General features: G+C 44.4%; 1 protein-coding gene across 6 annotated transcripts in view; it reads left to right on the plus strand.

Moving 5' to 3' along the window:
* Window positions 1-3,912: 3,912 nt before the first annotated feature.
* The window catches only part of ARNT2 (aryl hydrocarbon receptor nuclear translocator 2), a 142,972-nt gene continuing 123,087 nt past the window's right edge, over window positions 3,913-23,797 (plus strand). For 3 of the 6 annotated variants that reach the window (XM_068275225.1, XM_068275222.1, XM_068275224.1), the window contains exons 1-2: window positions 3,913-4,054; window positions 14,745-14,805. Coding sequence is in view for 4 of the 6 variants with exons in the window: in XM_068275222.1 (XP_068131323.1) it covers window positions 14,775-14,805 (31 nt within the window). In the remaining 2 variants the exon portion in view is untranslated. Of the gene's footprint in view, window positions 4,055-14,744; window positions 14,806-21,270; window positions 21,422-22,312; window positions 22,332-23,797 lie in introns of those variants that run through there. The other 3 variants (XM_068275223.1, XM_068275221.1, XM_068275226.1) reach the window with 3 other exon arrangements.

The following is a 23,797-nucleotide window of genomic DNA, read 5'->3' on the forward strand; positions in this document are numbered from 1 at the left end:
CTCACGACTTCGACGATTAAGTTGTTTCTGCGATGTTGGTCATCTGCTTTTGACGACTTTTGTGAAGCGTGTGTACGGACTTTATGATAGGGGTTGAAACACCCAACTTATACAAATTTAAGTCTTCTCTTCTTTTTTTTTTTATCAATTCTTATTGAGATTTGCAAATCAGTATACAGCTTATACAGTTGCAAAAAGCCAGATATATAGAAATTACAAACTATTCAAATAAGAACAATGAAGAGCTGGGTCCTTCTAACTTTACTTTTCTTAATAGACTGATCTTACATGCCAGTAATGTATTCAAGAGCACCACCACATAATGCAGCAATTAGCAAGAAAACAGATATTACCAAAGGCCTAGTGCACACCAGAGCGGTTCTGCTGCGGTTTGCGATCCGCTTGCGGGAGTGGATCCGCTAGGGTAATGTATTTCAATGGGCTGGTGCACACCAGAGCGGGAGGAGTTTTGCAGAAACGCATACTCCCGGGCTGCTGCAGATTTTGGATTGTGGATGCGTTTCTGCCTCAATGTTAAGTATAGGAAAAACGCAAACCGCTCTGAAAAACGCTAGATCAGAGCGGTTTTCCAGGCGTTTTTGTTACAGTAGCTGCTCAGTAACAGCTTTACTGTAACAATACATGAAATCTACTACACCAAAAACGCTTCACAAAACCGCAAAATGCTAGCTGAAACGCTACAGAAAAAGAAGAAAAAGCGTTTCAAAATCTGCTAGCATTTTGCGGATCTGCTAGCGGTTTTTGGTGTGCACCAGGCCATACAGAGGTTCCTCTTGGAGTTTTAGGGCGGGTTCACATTCAGCGCTCCCCACCACTTGCCCGCGCAATAGAACAAGAATCACAGCACAATTGCCTCAAATACGCTGCATGCAGCGCATTTGTGTTTTATCACAAACGCTGCAGTGTGAATGTGTCCATAGGGATACATTAGTAGCAGCTCTTTGCTGATCGCCGGCGAAGCACTGAACAAGAGCAAAGTGTGAACCATGGTGGCGTAGTGGTTAGCGCTTTCGCCTTGCAGCACTGGGTCCCCGGTTTGAACCCCAGCCAAGTCAACATCTGCAAGGAGTTTGTTTGTTCTACCTGTGTCTGCGTGGGTTTCCTCCGGGAACTCTGGTTTCCTCCCACATCCCAAAAACATACAGATAAGTTCATTTGCTTCTCCCTAAAATTGGCCCTAGACTACAACACATACACTACATGATACATACACATAGGACATATGACTATGGTAGGGACTAGATTGTGAGCTCCTCTGAGGGACAGTTAGTGACAAGATAATATACTATGTACAGTGCTGCGGAAGATGTCGGCGCTATATAAATAATAATAATCAGCCTTTACAAACCAAAACCACCAAGATTTTGCGAGAGACTAAAAGAAAGCATTCTTACGGAAAAAGCTATATTAAATATAATTTTGCCTTCTCAAATCAGAAGGTATTTGCAATTACTATGTGAGCAAGAAGATACACATGTAATGCACCACATAACACTTCCATACCTCCCAACTTTTCGAGATAAGAAAGAGGGACACTTAAGCTACACCCCTAACCACTCCCCCAGCCACTAATCCCTAGCTCAATGAGATGCAAATATTTATAAGTTCTTGCAGAATTATGTTACATTTTATGCAGTTTGTTTAAAGGATACCTTAGTTCAAAATTAAATTATCAGGCATGTTTAGTGGGCTCTCCTCATGCCCACCGCTCCCCATTCTCCTTCCTCTTCTGGTACAGCCTACCGACCCCTCAACTTACTTCCTAGTCAGGGTGGTTGTGGCTGACTGCGCAGGCGCTGCCCAGCGACGCACTTCTTTGTTTGCGCACCTGCAAGCGCTCTGCGCAGGCGCACTATGTAGCTGTGACCAGCATAGCACCAATGCAAAGCTAACAATACAATACAATACAATACAATAACATTTCTATAGCGCTTTTCTCCCATAGGACTCAAAGCGCTTAGGCTCTCTCAGATTCAGTAATTAGTAGGATGAAGTATTCACACAACAAAAGTTATATTTCTGCAAATGCCAGACTGAACAGGTGGGTTTTCAGTCTGGATTTAAACACGTCCAGGGATGGGGCTGTCCTGATCTGTTGAGGTAAGGAGTTCCAAAACGTAGGGGCAGCATGACAGAAGGCTCTGGGACCAAAAGTTTCCAAGTGGACTCTGGGTATGACTAGATTATTAGAACCTGTGGATCTGAGAATGCGGGGATTGCTACGCAGCTGTAACATATCTTTCATGTATCCAGGGCCTAGATTATTCAGGAATTTGAATGTCAGTAGGCCGATCTTGAATAGGACCCGCCATTCTATAGGTAGCCAGTGAAGGGAATGCAGGACTGGCGTTATGTGGCAGTGACGGGGTTGGTTGGTTAGCAGTCTGGCAGCAGTATTCTGTATCAGCTGTAGGCGATACAAGACCTTTTTTTGGAGGCCAGTGTAGAGAGCATTGCAGTAGTCCAGTCGGGATGTGATGAAGGCGTGGACTACGGTTGGCAGATTTTCTGGGGGTATGAGGTGCTTGATTTTTGCAATGTTCTTCAGGTAAAAATAGGATGATTTCACCACAGCAGAGATTCGAGTTCTGAAGTTTAAATCCCCATCAATTAGAACTTCCAGGCTACGCACATGATCAGAGCTGCGTAGATCCGTGCCTCCTATTCCCAGTGGTGAAGACTGCAAGTTAAGTTGTTTTGTTATCATGCTCTGCCCTCCAATCAGAAGGACTTCAGTATTATCTGCGTTTAGTTTCAGCCAGTTGTCATTCATCCATTGCTGTAGTTCACGTAAGCAGGCGTTTATAGTTAGAGTTGGGTCTGTCACACCAGGCTTGAAGGAAAGATATAGTTGGGTGTCGTCTGCATAGCAGTGGTATGTCAGGCCATGTTTTTGGATTAGTTTTCCCAACGGTAGCATGTAAATCGTGAAAAGATGGATGAAGGAAGGCTCCTAGTCCTAGTGGGCCCCTCTGATCTAGGGGCAACGGTGCCTTAGCTTGTTTAATGGACTGTTTTCCTTCCCGAAAGCTTGTTGTTTCCAGGTCAACATCTGCAAGGAGTTTGTATGTTCTCCCTGTGCCTGCATGGGGTTCCCCCAGACACTCTGGTTTCCTCCCACATCCCAAAAACAAACAGAAGTTAATTGTCTTCCCCCTAAATTGGCCTTAGGGCCCGTTCAGATCAGAAATGCGGATGGCCATGCGTGCGGAACGCGTGCGGACCGCAACGCGTACGAACGCATGGCCATCCGCGTTTGTGTGCGTTGCGTGGCTGATCCCATCACTGAAAAGTGAATGGGACAGCCACGCGTTTTTGCAAAATCTGCGTGCAGCATGCGTTCCCGGACCGCACAGGTCCGGAACGCATGCAGTGTGAACATCAGACATTGCACTCTATGCAATGTCTGATGTCGTGCGTTTTGGCCACCTGCACGCGTTTCCAAAACGCGGCTGGAAACGCGTGCAGTGTGAACGGGCCCTAAGACTACGACACATACACTACACAATACATACATAGACATACAACTATGGTAGGATTTGATTGTGAGCTCCTCTGAGGGGCAGTTAAGTGACAAATATACTCTGCACAGCGCTGCGGGAGATGTCAGCGCTGTATAAATCCTAAATAATAATCATATACTGGCAAGTGGTTCTCTCGCTGCCGCAGATACGTGTTTTACCACTAGAGGTCCTCAGACAACTGTTCTTCTATTCCCAAGCAATTATAGCCATTAGTTGGCATGATGATGCTGCTCACATTGTTAGCGGGCTTTCACTGGTGTGCATAACATACAAATTTTACACTGCATGAACACGACGGGCCCATCTCGCCCCGTGTCCTTCACCATCCAAGGAGTTACTATGGAGATGTAATGTCCTTAGCCGGCTACTTGTTGCTATAGTAACACCGCATTTTCTCCCCCTACAGCTCTCCCCCCGAGGAGAGTCGCAGCTCTCGCGGTATCTCCCCTGCCAGCTCTGGACCTGAGCCGCACAAAGAGACCGGACAGTGCTCCGGGGGCAGCGATACTGTGAGTATGCGGCGCCTTCTCTGGTACTACCGAGCTGTCATCCTGTTCGTAGCGGGGAGAACTGGGCTCTCTAGCCGCCTGCTGTCCCAGTGCAGCGCACCTTGCTATGTATTCATCATTACAAGACCCAGCATTGCTGACTTGTATTTAGTGTATTGTATACCCTCATATCCAGTTTGCATGGGCTCTGTTTGTGGCTAACACAACCTGTGGAAGTATTATTCGGATTCCCAAACTAGTTTGGGGCTTTAAGACAATAATAACTAAACGTGGCCATACATCAGGCGACTTGGCGGCCGATCGACCATCCGATTTGATTGTAATCAAATTGGATGAAAATCGGTGCCGCCAAGTGCATGACCGATCGATTGCACATGCTGCAAGGTGTTGGACCGACTTGTTCGATCGGGTGCACGACGATCGATGAACGCAACAAAACGCCCGGCGATGCCCCCCCCCCCCCCTAACAATAAATGTTCCCCGTGCAAGGTATACATTACCTGTTCGCGGCCTGCACTTGTCCCTCCGCTGCTCTGGGCGCATTCCGCTGTCCATACATGCATGCCCCACGTGGTTTTCTAGTAAGGGCGCACGTGTGACGTCACACACTGACGCCCTTACTAGGAAGCCATGTGGGGCGCGCGTGTATGGGCAGGGGAATGCTCCCGGAAGCCAGCAGGGGACAAGCGGAGGCCGCAGACAGGTGATGTATATCTTGCATTGGGCATCGGGGGGACATTTATCATTAAGGTACAGCATTGAGGCGGCCGGATTCGGCGTCACAAGGCTGATTCCGAATCAATTTCAACATGAAATTGATCAGGAATCAGCCTGTGGTTGAGCCTGACAGATCTCTCTCTTATCAGATTCGATTAGAGAGAGATTTGTCTCTTGGTTGAATCTGCCCATACATCTCTAGATATAAGGCTATCTTAACAGTAAAGGTGGCCGCACATCTAGCAATTTGGCGGACGATCGACCATCCGATTCCATCATTATTTTTGAATCAGATGAAAATCAGTTCTGCCACAAGCATGTCAATCGATAATTTGACCAGTTTAGTCCCTATATTGGTTGAATGTATCGATTGGACATGCTAGGATCTCGGACAGACCTGGTCTATCGGGTGCGCAGCAGGAATGATGTGCGATATCGGGACAAGCAATGAACGCAATGGAACCCCCTGGGGCAGCATGGTGGCATAGTGGTTAGCTCTCTCGCCTTGCAGCGCTGGGTCCCTGGTTCGAATCCCAGCCAGGGCACTATCTGCAAAGAGTTTGTATGTTCTCTCCGTGTATGCGTGGGTTTCCTCCGGGCACTCCGGTTTCCTCCCACATTCCAAAAACATACAGATAAGTTAATTGGCTCCCCCTAAAAAAATTGGCCCTAGACTACAGTACTTACACTACATAATATAGACATATGGCAATGGTAGGGATTAGATTGTGAGCTCCTTTGAGGGACAGTTAGTGACAAGATATATATATACATTGTACAGCGCTGCGTAATATGTCGGCGCTATATAAATACTAAAATAATAATAATAACCCCCGTCGCTGTCCTCCCACATGTAAATGTGCCCATCCATTTGTACTTTACCAGTCTGCAGTCACCCACCGCAGTGCCCATCCATCTTCTGCACTTGCAGTGACGTCACACACACAAATTCAGAAGATGTATGGGCACGGCGGCAGTGGGCAGGTAAAGTATTTACATGCATGGGCATACAATTGTAAGGCACTACTGCCCAAAAGTCGCACCGCATGTTAGAAGTGTGGTGCAACTTTATGGTGAAGCATACAGTACTATGAAAGTATGGTTCACTGCCACTGTGATTGTAGGCATTTCCAGGTTGTGCGATACTGCGTCCAAACCCACTGCACTGCACTTGATGTGAAAGCCCCAAACCCTGTATACGTTACCCAGTTAATGCACAGCATACTGTGCGTTACTGCGGCAGGACCCGCCGCACCATTGTGAAAGCCTTGTAGGAATATCATCGCATTGCTTTGTGATGAGATAATATTGTTAGTTGTGATGCAATGCAAGGTACTTAGTGTGAAAGGGCCCATACTGTGTTTGTCTTAAAGGACCACTATAACAAAGAATTCTCAAAATTTAAAATACATGTGTACAGATACAAATAAGAAGTACATTTCTCCCAGAGTTAAATGTTCTGTAAATTACCTTTTTCTATCTTGCCGCTGTCACAATAGGTGTTATTTGACATTTTGGATTAGTACATCTCTTAAAGTGGCCATACATCAGGCGACTTGGCGGCCGATCGACCATCCAATTCGATCAATATCGAATTGGATGAAAATAGGGGGCGCCAAGTGCATGACCGATCGATTGCGCATGCTGCAAGATGTTGGACCGACTTGCTCGATCGGGTAGTATATGGGCACCTTCAGCCAACAGACAAATTTTATCTCTAATCTGATTTGATTAGAGATAAACATGTCTTTGTTGAATCTGCCCAAAATCATCAGGTCTATGGCCACATTTAGGGTTCTTTAAGGCAAACGGCGGGTGCTTAAAGAGGAAGCTGATACCCCCTTTGCCTCAAGAAATCTTTACCTTGGCCTGGTGCACACCAAAAACCGCTAGCAGATCCGCAAAATGCTAGCAGATTTTGAAACGCTTTTTCTTCTTTTTCTGTAGCGTTTCAGCTAGCGTTTTGCGGTTTTGTGAAGCGTTTTTGGTGTAGTAGATTTCATGTATTGTTACAGTAAAGCTTTTACTGAATAGCTACTGTAACAAAAAACGCCTGGCAAACCGCTCTGAAGTGCCGTTTTTCAGAGCGGTTTGCGTTTTTCCTATACTTAACATTGAGGCAGAAACGCCTCCGCAATCCAAAATCAGCAGCCCGGGAGTTTGCGTTTCTGCAAAACGCCTCCCGCTCTGGTGTGCACCAGCCCATTGAGATACATTACCCAAGCGGATCCGCACCCGCAAGCGGATCGCAAACCGCAGCCAACCCGCTCTGGTGTGCACTAGGCCCTTTTCTCGAATAGATCATCAGGGGGGTATATAGGACTGATATTGTGGTGAAACCTCTTCCACAGTGTGATGTCATGACCATGGTCCTGACAGTTTGCGGTCTGTGAACCTATTTGCATTGTGGGAAATTACAGCTTTTTCTGTCAAGCAAGCAATAACCCCCTCTGTCCATAGAACTCTCAGTAACAAACTTTCCATACAGATCACCTGGCAGAACTAAAGATGTCACCACCAGTGATACATTTCAGAATGTAAATCAGGGAGAGGAAAGATTTTACAATGGCAAACACTGATTATATAACCTATAAATTAATATTGTAAAAAAATAAGCAATTTTATTCATTATGTTATTTTCACTGCAGTTCCTTTTTAGCTTAACAAACTTGTTGGTGATGCGGGCTCCATGGCCACAACAATCCTGTGAGAGCCTCACGCAGGCTTGCGGTTTTCGTTCATGCTCAGGCGGAAATAGCCGAGCTCGACCTGATCTGCGTTACCGTGGTGTCTGCGTCTGCGCAGTAGAGCGGATCCGATTAAGCTCAGCTATTTGCTCATGAGCCTGAACGAAAGTCGCAAGTGCACCTGCCTGAGGCTCTCACAGGATTGTTATGGTCCTGCACAGTTCAGGGGTCCCGGCGCTGGATCGAGAGGAAGGGGGAAGCCTCTTTAGGATCCAGAGGCTACTATTCCCGAGGTAAATACCCCCCAGGGACTCTTACAGGATCTTCTAAAAACAATTAGCATATTGTGATAAAGTTCATTATTTTCTGTAATGTACTGATAAAAATTAGACTTTCATATACGGTATTTTAGATTCAAATACACACAACTGAAGTAGTTCAAGCAAGCCCTTTATTGTTTTAATATTGATGATTTTGGCATACAGCTCATGAAAACCCAAAACTTCTATCTCAAAAAATTAGCATATTTCATCCGACCAATAAAAGAAAAGTGTTTTTAAAACAAAAAAAGTCAACCTTCAAATAATTATGTTCAGTTATGCACTCAATACTTGGTCGGGAATCCTTTTTCACAAATGACTGCTTCAATGCGGCATGGCATGGAGGCAATCAGCCTGTAGCACTGCTCAGGTGTTATAGAGGCCTAGGATGCTTCGATAGCGGCCTTAAGCTCATCCACAGTGTTGGGTCTTGCGTCTCTCAACTTTCTCTTCACAATATCCCATAGATTACGGGGTTCAGGTCAGGAGAGTTGGCAGGTCAATTGAGCACAGTAATACCATGGTCAGTAAACCATTTACCAGTGGTTTTGGCACTGTGAGCAGGTGCCAGGTCGTGCTGAAAAATGAAATCTTCATCTCCATAAAGCTTTTCAGCAGATGGAAGCATGAACCCACTTTTGTACCAGAAACAGCGGCAGAAGCGCCTGACCTGAGCTACAGAGAAGCAGCTTTGGACTGTTGCTCAGTGGTCCAAAGTACTTTTTCCGGATGAAAGCAACTTTTACATGTCATTCGGAAATCAAGGTGCCAGAGTCTGGAGGATGACTGGGGAGATGGAAATGCCAAAATGCCTGAAGTCCAGTGTCAAGTACCCACAGTCAGTGATGGTCTGGGGTGCTATGTCAGCTGCTGGTGTTGGTCCACTGTGTTTTATCAAGGGCAGGGTCAATGCAGCTAGCTATCAGGAGATTTTGGAGCACTTCATGCTTCCATCTGCTGAAAAGCTTTATGGAGATGAAGATTTCATTTTTCAGCATGACCTGGCACCTGCTCACAGTGCCAAAACCACTGGTAAATTGTTTACTGACCATGGTATTACTGTGCTCAATTGGCCTGCCAACTCTCCTGACCTGAACCCCATAGAGAATGTGTGGGATATTGTGAAGAGAAAGTTGAGAGACGCAAGACCCAACACTCCGGATGAGCTTAAAGGGACTCCGAGCAGTGCAGAAACTATGGAAAGATGCATATCATTTTAAAGCTCTCTTTCTCCTCTTTCCAATGATATATAAACCACCACCCTACGCCTTTTAGTTTTCGCGATTGAAATTGCCGCGGCCGCGATTTCGATCGCGAAAATAGAGAAAACTAAAAGGCGTAGGGCAACGATTTAGGTGTCGTCAGAAAGAGGAGAAAGAGAGCTTTAAAATGATATCCATCAAGCCATAGTTATATTGTATTACACAGGACGACACTTTCCCCAGTGTCAGCAGCTCCATTCAGCTGAATGCAGCTGCTGACTTTGACAAAAAGTCGCCCTGTGTAATACAATATAACTATGGCTTGATGGATATCATTTTAAAGCTCTCTTTCTCCTCTTTCTGACGACACCTAAATCGTTGCCCTACGCCTTTTAGTTTTCTCTATTTTCGCGATCGAAATCGCGGCCGCGGCAATTTCAATTGCGAAAATAGCAAAAACTAAAAGGCGTAGGGTGGTGGTTTATATATCATTGGAAAGAGGAGAAAGAGAGCTTTAAAATGATGTGCGTCTTTCCATAGTTTCTGCACTGCTCGGAGTCCCTTTAAGGCCGCTATCGAAGCATCCTGGGCTTCCATATCACCTGAGCAGTGCCACAGGCTGATTGCCTCCATGCCACGCCGCATTGAAGCCGTCATTTCTGCAAAAGGATTCCCGACCAAGTATTGAGTGCATAACTGAACATAATTATTTGAAGGTTGACTTTTTTTTTGTTTTAAAAACACTTCTTTTATTGGTCGGATGAAATATGCTAATTTTTTGAGATAGGAAATTTGGGTTTTCATGAGCTGTATGCCAAAATTATCAATATTGTGGCTGGATAGTGTAATGGTTAAGGGCTCTGCCTCTGACACAGGAGACCTGGGTTCAAATCTCGGCTCTGCCTGTTCAGTAAGCCAGCACCTATTTCAGTAAGGAGTTTCTTGGGCAAGTCTCCTTAACACTGCTACTGCCTACTGAGTGCGCTCTAGTGGCTGCCTCACAAGCGCTTTGAGTCCGACAGGAGAAAGGCGCTAAACAAATACTGCCATTATATTATTAAAACAATAAAAGGCTTGAACTACTTCAGTTGTGTGTATTTGAATCTAAAATATATGAAAGTCTAATGTTTATCAGTACATTACAGAAAATAATGAACTTTATCACAATATGCTAATTTTTTGAGAAGATCCTGTATTTTCATTACAGGTTTTCTTTAACCCTTGCTAAATGCCACTTGTCTGAAGCCATTTGTCTAAAAGCCCTAAGGGCTCGTTTCCACTATTGCGGTGCAGAATCGCCTGGATTCCACCGCTGTTGAAATTCCATGAAATAGCATGCGGATGCGAATTTTTGCGCGTTTTTTGCCGCGAATTCGCATGCGAATTCGCATAGGTGAGGGTATATGCGAATTTAACCATGTCACTGCCTGTTTGAATTACATTGGTACCTATGCGAATTCGCATGAAAATTCGCATAGCATAGCCGCATGCGAATTTCCTATTAAATACATTAGCGGCGATTCGCATGCATTCCACTCTCAGGCGAATTCGTTGGCTCTTTTGTGCGTTTTTTTACCGCTGAAAAAAACGCACCTCAACAACGCTACAGTGGAAACAGGCCCATCCACTTGTATTACATGTGCGAATCCGCATGCGTTGGACGCATGCGGATTCGCGATAGTGGAAACGAGCCCTAAATGAGGAGTTCTCAGTATTTCCTGTCTGTTTTTGACCTACCACCAGACAGGAAATACTGAGAACTCCTCATTTAGGGCTTTTAGACAAAGGAATTTGGCATCTTTTGCATGTAGATGGCACAGCAATAGTACACTTTAGGGCAGGGGTCCTAGTGGACAGTGTCGTGCGCAGCGGGTTATGGGGGGGGGAGTGGGGCTGGGGAGCGGCGGCATAGCTAGCATAGTTGCCCCAGTATAGGGAGTTTAGTTGCCCCAGTATGGCTAGTATAGTTACCCCAGTATAGGTGGTATAGCGCCCCAGTATAGCTAGCATAGTGCCCCAGTATAGCTAGTATAGTGTCCCAGTATAGCTAGTATAGTGGCCAGTATAGCTATTATAGTCCCAGTATGGGTAGATAGTGCCCAGTATAGCTAGTATAGTGCCCAGTATAGCTAGTATAGTGCCCAGTATGGGTAGGTAGTGCCCCAGTATAGCTAGTATAGTGCCCAGTATAGCTAGTATAGTGCCCAGTATAGCTAGTATAGTGCCCCGTATAGCTAGTATAGTGTCCCAGTATAGCTAGTATAGTCCCAGTATGGGTATGTAGTGCCCCAGTATAGCTAGTATAGTTCCCAGTATAGCTAGTATAGTGCCCAGTATAGCTAGTATAGTGCCCAGTATGGGTAGGTAGTGCCCCAGTATAGCTAGTATAGTGCCCAGTATAGCTAGTATAGTGCCCAGTATAGCTAGTATAGTGTCCCAGTATAGCTAGTATAGTGTCTCAGTATAGCTAGTATAGTGGCCAGTATAGGTAGTATAGTCCCAGTATGGGTAGGTAGTGCCCCAGTATAGCTAGTATAGTGCCCCAGTATAGCTAGTATAGTGCCCAGTATAGCTAGTATAGTGCCCAGTATAGCTAGTATAGTGCCCGGTATGGGTAGGTAGTGCCCCAGTATAGCTAGTATAGTGCCCAGTATAGCTAGTATAGTGCCCAGTATAGCTAGTATAGTGCCCAGTATAGCTAAGTATAGCTAGTATAGTGCCCAGTATAGCTAGTATAGTGCCCCGTATAGCTAGTATAGTGCCCAGTATGGCTAGTATAGTAAGTTTAGGGGACCCAGTAGGAAGTGAACTAATGCGACGGCACTACCAAAGATTGTCTGTGCCTACAAAGTATGGCAAGGAAGCATGCTGCACAGGCATACTTATTTTATTCAGAGTCTTCCTACTGTTGAATTCTCACACAAGCTTCTGTATAGTTGCATCTGTTATCAAATTATTAAGGATACCCACTTTAATAATCCTGGTTTCAGCTTCAGAAATACATCCTACTGTGTATTTATATAGATGAAGCGATCAAAGTGGCACGCCGTTAAGGTCCTGGGTGCATAACCTGGGTGGTAAGCTGTCCCAAGGAATTGTCTGCATTGTGCTTTGAGAAAGTGGACTCCTCGGGGCCCCAGAAACAATTGTCAGCTAGCACTGTGGACTAACTGGTGGAATAAATTGGAAATGTGAACATTCAAACTGGTATGCTAACCTAACTTTCTCCTATATCTACTGGTATATATTCCTGTATATTGAATGATCCCTTATGGTGAAACTCCAGGCATAACTGGAGTTTTGCCTGGAGAAACTCCAGGTAAAACGTGGACCGGAGCTTACTGAGCAGGTGCAGAACTACTGCACCTGCGCAGTATGCTCCGGTCCACGTGGTGTTGATTGACATCGCCGGGGACCGGGAAGCAGCGATGGTGAACGGCTGCGGGGAGAGCTGCGGCGAAGGGACATGCTGGGAGCTTGGGGCTGGAGGAAGCCCCGTGTAAGTAGCACTTATTTTCATTAAATATGCCTGATAACTCCTTTAAGGCCTCTTTCACAGTGCGACGTTAAATTCGCACGTTAGAAAATGTTTCAACCCAGACTAACGCACAGCAATAATAAGTCTGTGTGACATTCACAGTGCTCACGTTGTGTTTGTGTGTAACGTGTTGGATTATTAGAAAGTGCTGCATGCTGTGCGTTATACATGTTATTAGTTGTGTTGGACTGTTTGCACATGCTCAGTAATGACTTGAAAGCATACTTTTGTATGCTGTACTGTATGCGACCATAACAGGGCATTAAAGGAGTTATCAGGCAAAAAAATAATAAAACAAGCGCTACTTACCTGGGGCTTCCTCCAGTCCCAAGCTCCCAGCATGTCCCTCGCCGCAGCTCTCCCCGCAGCCGTTCGCCGCAGCTCCGTCCCTGTCTCCGGCAATGACGTCAGGCCGACCTCTAGGTCGGCCTGTACTGCGCCTGCGTGAGCGGCGCTGTCAATCACCGCCACGTGGACCAGAGCAGACTGCGCAGGCGCAGTAGATCTGTGTTCTATGCTGTACCTGCCTGTGTAGCATTATGCTGCAGTTACTGTACAGGATGATATGCTGCACCTGCCTGTGTAGCATTATGCTGCAGTTACTGTATAGGATGATATGCTGTACCTGCCTGTGAAGTATTATGCTGCAGTTACTAGAATGGCATTATATGCTGTACCTGCCTGTGTAGTATTATGCTGCAGTTACTGTATAGGATAATATGCTGTATCTGCCTGTGTAGTATTATGCTGCAGTTACTGAAATGAGATGATATGCTGTATGTGCCTGTGTAGTATTATGCTGCAGTTACTGGTATGGAATGACATGCTTGTCCTGCCTGTATAGTATTATGCTACAGTTACTAGTATGAGATGATATGCTGTACCTGCCTGTGTAGTATTATGCTACAGTTACTGGTATGTGATTATCATATATTCTGGCGTATAAGATGACCCCCCAACTTTTCCAGTTAAAATATAGAGTTTGGGATATACTATCCCTCTTCCAACGCACACCAAATAAAAATTAAAAAGTCATATACTGGTGCTATGTATGAACAGATACTGGTACTGTACTGTATGTGGTATCCAGTATATAACAGTATATAGGTAATTGACTGGTTGGATTGGTCAACTTTCCCTCTCCCTAAGTGGATTGATCAGCTCTCACTGTCTCCATGTTTATCAGAGCGGTATGGAAGAACAGATCGCGCTGTGCCCATAAAACATGCCTCTTTCAACCTTCTTGCCCACCCTTGTATCCTATTTACCTCCTCCTCTGCCTCTCAGATCTCACACGTGCGCCTGCGCCGCTTCATTGCAGTCCTCAGCAGCGAGATCTGAGAGTCGGTAACAGGATAGGGCGTATCACCCGGCATCAATGACACCCGGCGTATAAGACGACCCCTGACTTTTCAGAAGATTTGCACTGGTTAAACAGTTAGTCTTATACGCCAGAATATACAGTATATGCTTTTCCTGCCTGTATAGTATTATGCTGCAGTTACTGGTTTGCGATTATATGCTGTACCTGCCTGTGTAGTATTATGCTGCAGTTACTGGTGTGCGATTATATGCTGTACCTGCCTGTGCAGTATTATGCTGCAGTTACTGGTGTGCGATTATATGCTGTACCTGCCTGTGCAGTATTATGCTGCAGTTACTGGTATGCGATTACATGCTGTACCTGCCTGTGTAGTATTATGCTGCAGTTACTGGTTTGCGATTAAATGCGGTACCTGTGTAGTATTGTGCTGCAGTTACTGGTGTGCGATTATATGCTGTACCTGCCTGTGTAGTATGCTGCAGTTACTGGTTTGCAATTATATGCGGTACCTCCCTGTGTAGTATTATGCTGGTATGAGATGATGGAGTGTATGCACTAAACGGTTTTAAACAGAATTATACGTGTGGAAAATCCCAAATTCATTGCATGTAATGCATTGCGTGTTCTACTCATTGTGCGTTAAGACTTTTTGCACGTTATTTTAGTGTATACACCCCAATATGCTGTACCTGCCTGTGTAGGACTTCCAGTATAGTTTCACAAGTGGGGAAGCAGATCATGCTGACCTCTGCTGTGTCCTCTGTGGCTTTCCTAATGAAAGCTAAAATCACTGCATTGTGTGACAGAAGTCCTGCAGTTGTGTAGTGACTAGTTTGCAGCCAGTCATCTGGAACTCTCTATTCCGCTGTGCCCTTGTGTTGATGTTTGTTAATTATTTCTAGGTGTAATTTGTGCTGCTCTCACATCGAACAATGGCAACGCCAGCAGCGGTGAACCCCAGCGGTGAGTACATATACATTTTTCCTTCAAAGCTATAATTTGCCTTAATGCTCCTTTATAACAGCCTAGAGATGTTGACAACGTAATGGCAAGCTTTCGTGATCACATTAGTGATAGTTTGCTAAATATTGTTGTTCCGTAAACTGTGGGTGGCGAATATTATTGAACTGAGGGATGTTTACCAGCGCTTTGTGCAACAGCAAATAACCCTTCTGAACTGTTTTCCTAAAAGTATGAGCAATAAGGAGAATAACATTATGTGCAGGTTTGTTAGAAGTTAACTGATGGTAATAAGAACCATATAGATGTAACTTGAGTTATCTCAGGAAAAATTAAAAAGTCCTTCTTGCTAGGATTGACAATGTCTGTCTTGGAAACGCTGCAAAAATAAGGCTACAATGTCATTTTGTTTACCTTTAATCGGAGGTACTCCTTTTATCTTTTTGTAGGCTAATTCATCAGGATTTGGGTGGTGGTGTAGGCTCTTGTTGCATGATTCTTTGTGGCAATGCTTTCTTTTACTTTTTCAGTATATTTGAAAGTAGTGCTTCTGCAGGCAATCAGGCATTGTCTTAAAGGACCAATCCAGTGAAAAAAACAAGCAGTTAAAATTTGACAGACCCGACAGGTTTTGGACTAGTCTACCTCCTCATGGGGGGATTCTCAGGGTTTTGCTTTTTAAAAGCATTTCCTGAACGGCAGTTTAACTGCAAAAATAGTAAGATACCAGCCAGCCTCCCTAATCACTTACACACTATTTTGGCTATTGGACTTAGTAATTGCCATTTAGGAAATGGTTTTGAAAACAAAGAAAACCCTGAGAATCCCCCATGAGGAGATAGACTAGTCCAAAACAAGCCAGCTCTCAGATTTTCACTGCTTACTTTTTTTCTCTGTAGTGGTCCTTTAATTTCTCTTTAACCACCCTGGCGTTCTATTTAAATTGCCAGGGTGGCGGCGGCAGGTTTTTTTAACGTAATTTTTTTTTTTCATGCTGCCAACTAAAAGTTGGCAGCATAAAAGCCCACTAGAGGGCGCACATGGTGCGCCCTTCTGATCGCTTTCAGCGATCACAAATAACAAGAAATCCCACGGAGAGCGCGATTTCTTGTTAGGCTTAACCCGTCGCCATGGCGACGATCGAGTTGACGTCATGGACGTCAGTCAACGTCCTGACGTCAGACGCCTCCGATCCAGCCCTTTGCGCTGCCCGAAAGTGTTTGGTCCAGGCAGCGCAGGGCTCGGGCGGGGGGTTGCCGCTTCCGCCGCTGCACGCAGCGGATCGCCGATAAGCGGCGGCGATCGAGGACCACACACAGCTAGCAAAGTGCTAGCTACGTGTGGCGCAGTTTATTTGGTGTAAATCGGCCCAGCAGGGCCAGAGATATCAGCCTCGGCGGCAATGGACGAGCTAAACTCGTCCATACCGCCAGGAAGGTTAAATAGCCTTGGGTCACAGCCACCTATCTTATATCCACCGACTTCATAGCAATCACATAAAGGCCTTCAAATGCTGGTGAATCAGACAGACTGTGTTTGGGAAAAACACAAACAAAATGCAAATCAAACTGAATTCAAATGCAGATTAATAGTGCTTCACAATAAGTTCGCTTTCAAATTTTAAACTTGTCTTTTCCCACCTTTCCATAGCGCAAAGCAGATCAAGCACACAATCAGAGCATAGCCCAGTACACCATACCCAAGGGAAAAACAAGTGATCTCTAGCAATGGTCAGGGAGATGCAAATAATACAGAGTTGATTCAAGCTTATGTACATTTTTTTTGTGTGGAAATGTATGTAGATGAAAAATAGACTGATCGAATTCCCCCTTGGCAGGATTTGCTTGGTCCATTTTTCCAGCTGCATTAATTTGCATACTATAAAAAAAATCACTTTTTTTTGCATCTCATTATACGTTTAAAGTGAGCCCAAGGTGGCGAAAGAAAAAAGTTAGATACTTACCAAGGTAGAGGAAAGCCTCTGGTTAGTCCAGAGGCTTCCTGCATCCTTCTCGTCCCCACTTTTTCTTTGCACAGACCCACTGAACGTATCCAGCAAGATCTTGTTGTATAAATTGTCATGGGCACGCTCACGCTGTGTATGAGCAAAGTACTGCCACGTTTGTGCCCGAATGGGAGTGGGGTTAAAAGGATGTCTCTGGGCTATTCAGAGATTTCCTCTTTTTAGGTAAGTATCTAACATTTGTATTTCTAGCCACCTCAGGTTTGGTTTAGAGGAAGTTAGAGGAATATTGATGCTGCCATCTTATGCCATTTTTGTTCTCCGTCGTTCGTGCTGATCATTTGGCTTCAGTGGTATCTGGAGTAAGCAGGCAACGGTCTAGAGTCAGAACTGATCTGCATGCTTGTCCTGGGTTAGTCATCCAAGGCATTAAAGGACAACTGTAGTGAGAGGCATATGGAGGCTGCCATATTTATTTCCTTTTAAGCAATACCAGTTGCCTGGCTATCCTGCTGATCCTCTACCTCTGGTTTTAGCCATAGACCCTGAACATGTATGCAGCAGATCTGGTGTTTCTATTATTATTGTCAGATCTGTCAAGATTAGCTGCATGCTTGTTTCTGGTCTGATTCAGACAGTACTGCAGCCAAACAGACCAGCAGGGCTGCCAGGCAACTGGTACTGGTTAAAAGGAAAAATATGTCCGCCTCCATATACCTCTTACTACAGTTGTACTTTAAAGGATCAGCTCAGCATCCAGCCCAATAACTCAGAGAAATAGCCTTCTGTAGCCCTCTTTACACTTCAAGTTCCCTTTAATTTACTAATTAATGTCTTCACGTTTTAAATTAGCTATGTAAACATGTTTAATGTGATCTCTATTAGATCTTATAATATATTGCAATGAATGCTGCTTAATTAGGGCCACATCAGCAACACGCTAGGAAAGACTTCTTCAATGGAAACAACTTGCGTGCAAGAATTACTTTGGCAGCATTCTACCATGAAACCGGCAAATAAAGCGGAACTAATTGAATAATTGAAGATGAAGTGTATGCATTCTTTGTCAGTGTTGTCCATAGTTGCATGCAATCCAATGACAGCAAAATATTCCAATTTTTTACGAGGAAATCCTGTTACATAACTTATCACATAACCAAAAGTGCTAAACTTTACTGGTGCTTTGTAGTTCTCAGGCACTTTGTACTATGAACCAGCGTTCAGCCTATTCCATAGCGGCATCCATGATTCCACATGCCAACATGTCTTAGTGGTTCTGCTCTTTACAGATGAATAATAGACTGCATTAAGCCAATTGATATTTTCGGGCAGGATAGAAACTGATTAGCCCAAGCGTTACAGCAACAGGTCCCTCCAAGCTTTTTCGACTCACGCCTAATAAGTTTCCTCCGACCGAGCGTCCGGCTGTGGACAAGTGCATCAAGATTGGGCTGGCCTGACTAATGTCCGCACATGCCTAGTAGAACAAAGCTACTTGTGCACTGCTTTTTTTCCTCATGGATCTACTGAGCATGTGTGTATCTTACTCATGCATGCCCAGCAGGGATGCCCTTGTCCTCGGTCAGGAGAGCAGCTGGAAGAAACTTATTTCACTGGTGCAAGTCAAGTACATTCAGAGGAACCCTTTGCTGGAATGGGCTGTACGAAGATCCAGGTGTCTTTTAGTGCCCTTTTGAGCCAGTCATAGATCCTCAACTGCTGGCTTATAGTATTGTAGCATTTCATTTTACAGAGTCATTAAATACAACATGCAAACAGCTATTTCATTGTGTTATGGCCTTCATTAGTTCGAGATGAAGATTTTTTTTTTTTACTTTGACTTATGTTCTATGAATAGGGTTTGTGAGGGCAATGATTAAGAGTCAGTTGAATTGCAGAGAACCAGAAATGTTATTTTTTGCAGAAGTCTTGATAAGGAAATTAAAACTTCACTACTGAAAATTATTGTCTATGTAGAAAGACAACAGTACAGTTTGCATTGGCTTTTTATTAATGGGCTCATAGATTTCTCCAGACCAAATGGGAAGAATTCTGCTGGGTTTGGTCCTTAATAGGTTACTCGATTAAGCTTAAAGGGATCCATATAAAATTAAGAAATTCACCAGTGTATTGCAATGTAGCTGGCAAACGACGCCCATGTGCAGCCACTGGTGAAAGTGGGAGGTCAGCGGTGTGACTGCTATGTCCCCTCCCAGAGAGACCACAGGAAGCCAGGTCAATGTGATGACACAACATCCCCCCTCCAGAGGCACAGGGAACCTGAACGGAAGCTCAGTTGTGATGTCCTTGCTAAACTTTTAGTGGTCCTGATCATTTTGTATGGGGGTTGGAAGGGTAGCGAACCAACTTTGGGTTTAGGAAGGCAGGAGAGAGGTGGAGCAAGTCTTTTACAATTGTAGATAGGCTTTAAAATGAAGCAGCTCATCCTCACCTCTGGTGACCATGAGGAGAGGGGTAATAGTATTATGGAGAGAAGGGTGATATGAAGAATCTGATTAATTTACTTTAGGTCAGTAGGAGAGCTTGGCAAAAAAAAAGTCATATTCTCTCCATCTAGGCTGATTTAAATTTCCCTTGGGGGTCTTATTTGAATTATCTACTAACAATTTCACGAATAAATGCCAGGGATCCTGACAAGTGTTACCATGGGTTGAGATGAGTACATGCTGCTAGCACGTTAGAAATAGAATGAAGAACAAAGTTGGAGAACATTAGCAGGAGAAAAAGACATACACAAATGAACAGAAAAATACAAAAGAAGACTAAAGTGTACAGATGTGTTTGTTTATTGAAAATAAATATTTTGAAGTATTTAAAAGCTTGTTTTTGGTTCCATAATTTTTTTTTCTTCAGTGTGGGTTATGTACAAGGGAGGGGCAGGACCGGTTCTGTCATGAATAAAGGTGAAACACTTGCATCAGGAGCAGAGATTAAAGGGGCAGCATTTTTTTTTACTGTGAGTGAGGGAAATAGGCCATCATTGGGGAAAAGCAGCTTGTTGTGCTGTGTGAGGAGTCTGACAGTGAGTGAGGAGGGGGGGGGGGGGGGGCAGGAGAGCCAGCAGCGTTTTATTTGAATTAAATGAATCAGAGTAAATTGTTGAATGCTGTTCGACCATCCAAATCGGAAAGTGTGTGTGTGTGTGTGGGGGGGGGGGGGTTGGGGGGGTACATCCTCACAAGTTTGCCTCCGGCTGCAAAAAGTCTAGGACCAGCTCTGGGCAGGGGCAACTATTTGTTGGCTTCTTATTATATGGGGTTTCCATTCTCCATAGAAACCTCTCTCCATTCTATTACCCCCGCCCCCCCTTGGGCACCAGAGGTGGGGCTGAATTCCCTTGTTACTATCTCTGAGACCAGGATGCTTTGGAAAAAGGGGGTGGAGGCTATACTGCCCTCCTAATGTTAAGAAAGATGTGGACTGGTATTGTTTAGGGGCTTTGAATTACTGAGCAATCCCAAGCAGCATGGCGAACAAGAAGATAATAAACTTTAGTGATGGTGGGTAGGTAGGTCACAGGGCCACACTTTTTTTTCTTTTTTTTTTTAAGTTTCAAACTTTTTTCGGAGTCCCACTTTTTCGCAGCACAGTGCTGTTAAAACAGGGATAACCAGGTATTGAACTGCATGGCTGCTGCACATTTATTTCATAGATGAGTGAGTGTTCCCCCTGCTGACCAGTGCAATGACTGAAGTGATAGAGAAACATGTATATGCGTACACAGTTTTCCTCACTTTAGTCTAGCCACAGGCAAGGGGCCTAATAGACAGAACAGCTCAGCCACTAACGTTACAATTTGCTGAACGATCCTTTACGAATAATTCTCCATATGATTGGATCGATTTTATTCGTCTGATCAGATTGGTTAGGAGATTTTTGTCCATTAGTGGTCCCAAACGATCATTTCCGATTGTTCAGGCAAAAATCTTTCATAAACAATCGGCAAATTGTATCATTAATGACCACCTTAAATACTGCCATTGGACTGCCATGTTCACATTTTCTCTGGCAATGGGTAGTCTATCACAAGGGTTGATTTAGCCTAAACCGCAAAAACGACTTCTGCATCACCCATCCATATTTATGGCGTTTGTTTAACAAAAGTGGAATTTCCCTTTGAATTATCAGTTTGGTTGAAATGACACCTTTTAAAATCAAATTTTGTAGTCGCTTTGTTTTATATGGACCCATTTATCCTGCTGTAGGTTGCTTCCTTTGTGAGGGGGCTTCCTTTCTTTATAGTCACTTAGCTGTAATTCCATGCATGTCTTTGTCATACAATCTCCTCTGCTAACATGGTGCGGCTTTGTCAGGGTAGTATAAGTGGCTCTGGTGAATTGCTATGTTCTATGCCTGATGCAGTCTGTCTATGTACAACCTGTTTGATTGGAGAGCTGTTGGAGGTAGTTGGAGTGGAAGTGAGATTGTTCCTCATGTAGGAGGCTGAATCACAGATCACGTTGAACACAGGCACACAGGGATGCTGCCTTGTTCTGAGCTGAATACAAATGCTCACCCCTCCTCCATCTCAGCCATTGCTGCCAGATTTCTTGCATACTGATGATGCTTCGCTCTCCATCCAGGTTTCTCTGCTAGGAAGAAACACCATCAGCTCCAATTCATTTTCCTCTAGAGGTAAAAGTTTCCGAGTGTTTGCTTATGGAGACGGTAATCTCAATGTAACTGTGCCGTTTTATCTGTCGCTTCATTGTAGCTGAGCTCCTCGGTCTTTGTCTGTCTTTGGTGCTCCTCAGTTGAAGGCAATCAATCTGTGCTAGGCTACAGTAGAAGGATTGAGCCTTTCAGTGCTGTAGCCAATTACATCTGTTAATAATGGATCTTCTTCTTTCACAAAGAACTCGTGCTTACAGCCGAGCAAGCCTTATATTCTCCTCTGCTTGGGTTCATAGATTTTACCTTCTGGTGGTACAAGATTCTACAATAAGCCTGTCATGTGCATGTTCTTGGGCTGTGTAGAGAGTTAGTTCATGACAGCTGTGAGGGAAAGCTGAGCATCCTTAGGAGCTGAACCATCTTTTTATGAGAGCAGATTTAGAGATCTGTGTGATGTCTGAAGTATCAGATGGGACATACATGTTTACCAAGTCACAGTAGTGAGAAGAAAATGGAGGCTGCCATATGTATTTCCTTTTAAGCAATGCCAGTTGCCTGGCAGCTCTGCTTCTCTATTTGGCTGCAGTAGTGTACCGAATCACACCAGAAACAAGCATGCAGCTAATCTTGTCAGATCTGACAATAATGTCAGAAACGTCTGATCTGCTGCATGCTTGTTCGGGGTCTATGGCTAAAAGTATTAGAGGCAGAGGATCAGCAGCATAGCCAGGCAACTGGTATGGAAATAAATATGGCAGCCTCTATATCCCTCTCACTTCAGTTGTCCTTTAATGACTATCGTGTCTGCTGTAGTGGCATTTACCAAGATATGAGAGGAGGACACAGGTTGGTCAACTATTAATGCCCAGAAATGGTAAACTAAACGATGCAATATTTTCCTCAGATTTGCGGGATTACAAGTAATCAGAAGGTAATTATCAATTGTTCGCATAAAGGGGATGATTTTGGGACTATCTCTCTTCAGATACGATCGTAAAATCCAACATTACAATCGACCATAGAATAGTTTCACATCGATTGCCTTAACGTACTGTATGGTTTTCTGTACAATTCGATCATAAAAACCTGATGGAATGATCATATCTGAAGAGAATATTGTAACGTTAATGGGCACCTTAACCTTACACAGAAAACAAAGCCAGTTTTCATGTTTGCTAATTGCATTACATTTTAATTAGAGCAGTTCAGCAACTTAGCAAAGTTAAATATATTTCTAAGTATGTCTATGTGATATTGGGGTTGCAAGGACAAATTAAAAAAAAATACAGTCCTGATTGGTTGCTTTACTACGGTTGGAAAACATATATTATCCAGAAAATGGGACTGTATTTGTTTTTTAATTGTCCTTGCCTGCGTCATATCAAAATGTAGTGATGATTGCCAAAAAGTTATTGTGTCATTGCAGTCACTTGTAGCACCCTCAGCAAAATAACGCATGATTGCAGTCACTCCGCTGCTAATTTAGTAAGATTTCAGTGATCCTGGCTATAGTGTGATGTAATATATAAAGCCTTAATGCTGCGACCCAAGCTTAACACAGCACCAGGGAGTCAACCAGTCCACACCCGTATCCACCAAGGGTGTAGCAACAGTCCAAAGTGAAAGAAGACTGGGTCTCATACCCCATTCTGCAGGGACACTTTAACAGGTAAAGGACATTTGTCGTAGTACAGGAGAAATTGCCCTTAATGTTAACCACCTTAGCGGTATGGACGAGCTCAGCTCGTCCATGACCGCCGTGGTGGATTGCTCTGGTCCTGGGGGCCGATTTTCACAATTTTTTTTTCAAAAAACACGCAGCTAGCACTTTGCTAGCTGCATGTTGTAAACGATTGCCACCGCTCGCCGCCGATGCGCTGCTACCCGCCGCGTTACAGCCCCCCCTCGAGACCCCTTGCGCAGCCTGGCCAATCACCGCCAGGCTGCGCTATGGGGTGGAGCGGGACTCCCTTCGACGCCATGACGTGGATGACGTCATCCCGATCGTCGCCATGGTGACGGGGGAAGCCAAACAGGAAATCCCGTTCTGAACGGGATTTCCTGTTTGCTCTGATCGCCGGAGGCGATCGGAAGGGGTGCTAGGCTAGCTACCTGATTTCCAAAATAAAAAAAATTGCTGAGCCGCCACCCTGGCGATTTTAATAGAACGCTTGAGATCAAACCTTCTTCATAGGCTTGGGACAACAACCCCTCAATCTCATCCTTTATGCTCAAAGAGGGGTTGCTCTGCAGTCTTTTATAAACTGTGGCATCATTCACCTGTATTTCCAGCTCAGACAAATAATCAACCCTAGATTGAGCCACCAGACCTCCCCCCTTATCAGCCTTCTTAAATATGACCACCTGGTTATTCCATAAGTTCTGCAAAGCTTGTCT

This window comes from Hyperolius riggenbachi, chromosome 3 (genome assembly GCF_040937935.1).
Source record: "Hyperolius riggenbachi isolate aHypRig1 chromosome 3, aHypRig1.pri, whole genome shotgun sequence".
Taxonomy (NCBI): domain Eukaryota; kingdom Metazoa; phylum Chordata; class Amphibia; order Anura; family Hyperoliidae; genus Hyperolius; species Hyperolius riggenbachi.